Source organism: Sinocyclocheilus anshuiensis, unplaced genomic scaffold (assembly GCF_001515605.1).
Source record: "Sinocyclocheilus anshuiensis isolate Anshui unplaced genomic scaffold, SAMN03320099.WGS_v1.1 scaffold375, whole genome shotgun sequence".
In the NCBI taxonomy this organism is placed as follows: Eukaryota; Metazoa; Chordata; class Actinopteri; order Cypriniformes; family Cyprinidae; genus Sinocyclocheilus; species Sinocyclocheilus anshuiensis.
The window spans coordinates 17,235-21,922 of record NW_015549594.1 but is presented as its reverse complement, the minus strand read 5'-3'; the positions used below and the strand labels follow the sequence as shown (position 1 = coordinate 21,922).

The following is a 4,688-nucleotide window of genomic DNA, read 5'->3' as shown; positions in this document are numbered from 1 at the left end:
GTGACGTGTTCAATACTTATTTTACCCACTGTATATACACTTAATGATGCATGGTTAGACCTTTTCGGAGTTGAGCAGCTCATCTCAACCTCATACCTAACAGACTGCACTGCATGCTGAGAGGAGTAATGACGCCTAAGATTGTATTCCTTGAGAACAGCAATTTTCTTCTTGCCGATCATGCAGGTAGCATCTCCATTAAGAGATCAGAAACATCACGCTTGCTTTGATGTAATGGTCAGAAGTTATTTAAACATAAAAGGACTAAAATTCACAGCAATCAAATTGCACATGATATTTGTAAATCATTTTATTTCGGACAGCAAAATAAAATGGCTAGAGTAGCTGCAGGGTTGTGAAAAAAAATAAATAGGCTGGCAGTCAATTTAACCAAAAAAGACTACAGCTGCATATTTACATATGTTTTTATTATATAAAATATAAAATGAAAATATATAAAATTAACATTAAATAAAAGTGAAACCTACTCAAAAATACAAACTCTCCAAATGTACTCACTCCAAACCTGTATACTAGTGAAGCACTGAAATTCGTTTTTTTTTTACTGAAACCAAAATTAAAAAGTTTTCATTTAGCAAAAAAAACAAGCTGAAAATAACTTTTCAGTAATTAAACTTATGTAACTGAACTCTGTATGCTGTTTAGAGTTTTGTGTTTTTAAACCAGTCATGGTAAAGCTCTTTGGCAATTATATCCAAGCTAAGAGGGAACATTCTCAGAACTTCGGCTGATGTTCTGACATTATTCCAGTAACATTAATAGAACGATTGTTCAATTATCTGATCTTTAATAATGTTCTCAAAACGTTAGCACAAAATAATTACATACCATTCATGGAATGTTTTTTCTGAATTATTTTAGTTGGATGTTCTTGTAACTTTTTTAACATTAATACTAGTTAACACAAGTTTCAGATGGTTTACATGTAACTTTCCCATAATGTTTGCAAAATGTTATTTCAGCCGAACACATTTTTGTCCCTAGAATCATATTTACCCGTTTTAGGTAATGCACAGTGTGTATGAGATAGACGCTGACGTGGTCAAAACATGCCATCAGAGAAGTGCTAAATAACCTTTATGGTTTTGGTCAATGATTTCAGCCGTCTGAAACTGAAAAATTCTTGTCTGTGCTTTTCCAGGTGAGTATTTTTGTTGCTGACTGTATACATTTCTTTTTTCTGGAGAACACAAAAGAAGATGATTTTGAAGAGTGAAAAACACTCTATGGAAAAAAAAAAAACATGGAGATGTTTTTGAAAATATCTTCTTTTGTGCTCCACATAAAGAAAATCAAGGTGGTCTGCAACAGAATTTCCATGTTTGGGTGAATCATCCCTTTTTAAGAGGACAAAAGATAAAAGCCCAAACCAGAATTTTAAAGTTGACTTGTGGGTCGCATTTATAAACTATTAATGAAGAGCTCTATATCAATCAGCCAAGGATCAGTACTGCAATTGTCTCTAAAGCACTAATGGAAACATCTACTGAACGTAGGCAGGTACTTCCAAGTAAACATAGTCATGTAAATAGGCAATGAGTGGGTACTTAAGGAAAAGTCATTGGAAGAACAGCAAAAACAGCATGTCTGACACAGAACTGTGTTCACAGCTTGGCGGCCAACTCGCAGGTCTGCTTTAAAACAACACTGGCTGTAATGAGTAGCTGTACCTGGGCATGAAAAATGAGCATCTGCTTTTGCAGATAAGGCATCGCTGAGAAAAACTGAAATGTAGCTTTATTTGGTATGTCTGGTGGTGGAAAAAAAATGCAGGATATGGTGCATGCTGACGGAAGCAATGTAAACAGTTGCAATGGAACAACGGAGCCCCCTAATGGAATATTCAGCTACGCTCACAATCCACCGCTGTTTTTCACTGAAACTAATGTAATTAAAAATTTGCAATTGAAAACACTAATTACAGATCATGTATATGGTGAGAAAGTACATGACTGGTCTGTTGAAATAGGCAGAAGAAAGTGTTTGTTGATGTGGGGGACAGACGTCACCTTCACTCAGAAGATGGTGCTCAATTCTCTCAGGACAGTAAGTGATCCTGCTGCTTCTGCTCTGAAGTCCATCACAAGGCGTGGACACAGATGGCGACCATATGGTGCTGATGGAAATCGCGAACTGTCTTGCATCCTCATGCAAACGGAACATCATATGCATATTAACACAGATTTTAGAGTTTACATTGAGTTGTCCTGCTGACCTGCGCTAGGCCAGACTACAGAAATATGGTACGGCTTCAGGTCTTCTTCAGAGACGAAGTCTGGAGCATGACTCATGATGTCGTGACCTCTGAAGGATTTTGGAAAAGCTATTACGTCTCTGATACTGGGAGCACCTACAATAATGGACACCAGTCGATCTAGCCCTGTTCAAGAGAAAAACAGCACTTTTATAATTATTAGGAATTCACAATATACTGTTTCCATATTTATTATGTATAATTATTTTTTTATCTGTAATTAATAAACACTACTGGTCGAAGGTTTTGGGTCAGTAAAATTGTATAATATTTTTGAAAGAAGTCTCTATTGCTCACAAAGGAGACAATTTGATCAAAAAATTCATTAAAAACAGTAATACTGTAAAAAAAAAAATGTTAAATTTCATTTTAATATATTTTTAAATGTAATTTATTCCTGAAATGGCATATCTGAATTTTCAGCAACCATTACCAAAATTCTGAGATCCTTTCAGAAATCATTCTTTTTTTGCTGATTTGGTGCTCATTTCTTATTATTATCAATGTTGAAAACACTGTGCTGCTTAATATTTTTGTGGAAACCATGATAATTTTCAGAATTCTTTGATGAACAGTTCTTTTTTTTTAAACAGAAGTCTTTTGTTACATTATCAATGTAATAATGTAAAATCAATTATCAATGTCTTTGTCATTTTTGATCAATTTATTGCATCCTTGCTGTATAAAAGTATCAATTTCTTCAAATTAATTAATTTTAAAAACAACCAAACTTTTGAACTGTAGTGTATTTATATTACATTTTTACATTTAAATGACCTTCGCCATCATCAAATGTTAAAAGTTAAAGTTAATCTTTAAAAACATAAATAATTTAATAACACTGTAAATGTAATCTTAAGAAAATCTCAAAATGAAAATAAGTTTTTCACACTATACATTATAATGTTGTGATGCCTGAATTCACTTATAGTATTTAAAACAACTAATTTTAGTTAATATTTATTTCTTTTTTAATTATTTAGACAAAATAGTACAGAATCGGGCATCACATAAAAAAAATTTGAATTTTAATAATATCAGTGCATCCCACAAATTTAAGTGGACTTTTTTAACTCTTTAGATGTTATAATGTAAACAAGAACATGGCAAATTTGAATATCACAGTTTAAGCAAGCTGTAAAAACAGCTCTAGTGCTGCCACACACACAAATAAACCCAAACAGAGGTTCTCGAATGATCAAGGGCACTTCATGCTTCAGTTTACAGTCTCAAACTGAAACAAAGCTGCCAAAAATTCTTGGCTAGCAAGCAATTTAAGTTTTGGAGCATGACCGTTCCACTTTAACCAACAGGAGAATGTAATCAACAAGGCCTTTCGTCACAGTGGTACCCCAACAACCTTGCGAAAGTCCAAGGTAGCATGTGTTGAATGCTCACTCACCTAATGCGATTCCACCATGAGGAGGGGCCCCGGAGTCCAGAGCCTCCAATAAATGAGAAAGAAGTGATGGGTCCTCCTATAACACAAGCAAGACAGAGAAAAAAGGACAAAGTGGACCTTGTAATTCACAGCCTTTTCAGCTTGAAAGGGAATTGTTCATAGTCTCGGCATGTATAAATCGTGCAGATCCATACAACTACTTCAGTGTCAACAGAGTAAATAGGCCTTCAAAATGATTTCCTTTATAGTCACAAATCTTAAGATCGACCTGAGTAAAAACACCCTAATTTGGTGTTTCTTCTCCCTGGCTCTTAAGATCCAAAGCATTTGTTTTCTTTAAAGGCAGTTAAATATAGCTTAAAGGGTTGCCACAGCGACTGAACGGGTAGTCGGTGGTGCGGGGGTGTTAAGTAAGAGTCACAAATAAGAAAATGGTGCAGTCGGGTATCTGGACACGTCCATTACATGTGCTTTAACTCGCTGTCAGAGTAGCATTAAATGATGCTCTTTGCTCGCAGTGTAATTTTTCACTCGTGTTCCATTACCTTGAGAATCGTGTCCAGGATGTACAGCTGCTGAGAGGCATTGTGGATGCGAATCGAACCTCCTCCGATCTCGCAGCCATTCAGCACCAAGTCGTAATGCTGGCCACGCACCTGAGAGAGCAGATAAACAGGTGGGGGAAATGTGTGGAATTCAAAGCGAGATCATACAATTCCTCTATGAAATACTCTGCTCATGACTGTAGACTTACAAAGTGATAAAACCAGACTATTTCTGGGTATCGCCAACTATCTCAAGGTACGTGCACATTTAAATACATAGTGGGGTCAAAATGCTTGAGACCACCAGTGAAAATGTATTCCTATCACAAATTCTATTATTTATTAAGCTATCTAGTTATATACTACTATATATATATATATATATATATATATAGTGGGTACGGAAAGTATTCAGACCCCCTTAAATTTTTCACTCTTTGTTATATTGCAGCCATTTGCTAAAATC

General features: G+C 35.2%; 1 protein-coding gene across 1 annotated transcript in view; it reads right to left on the bottom strand.

The window, feature by feature from the left end:
* Positions 1–1,014: 1,014 nt before the first annotated feature.
* LOC107658301 (aspartate--tRNA ligase, mitochondrial-like) overlaps positions 1,015–4,688 on the bottom strand; it is a gene marked incomplete at its 5' end in the record, with an annotated part of 20,603 nt that continues 16,929 nt past the window's right edge. The window contains 3 exons of the mRNA XM_016446834.1: positions 1,015–2,401; positions 3,678–3,753; positions 4,223–4,333. Of these exons, the coding sequence (XP_016302320.1) occupies positions 2,214–2,401; positions 3,678–3,753; positions 4,223–4,333 (375 nt within the window). The remainder of the gene's footprint in view (positions 2,402–3,677; positions 3,754–4,222; positions 4,334–4,688) is intronic.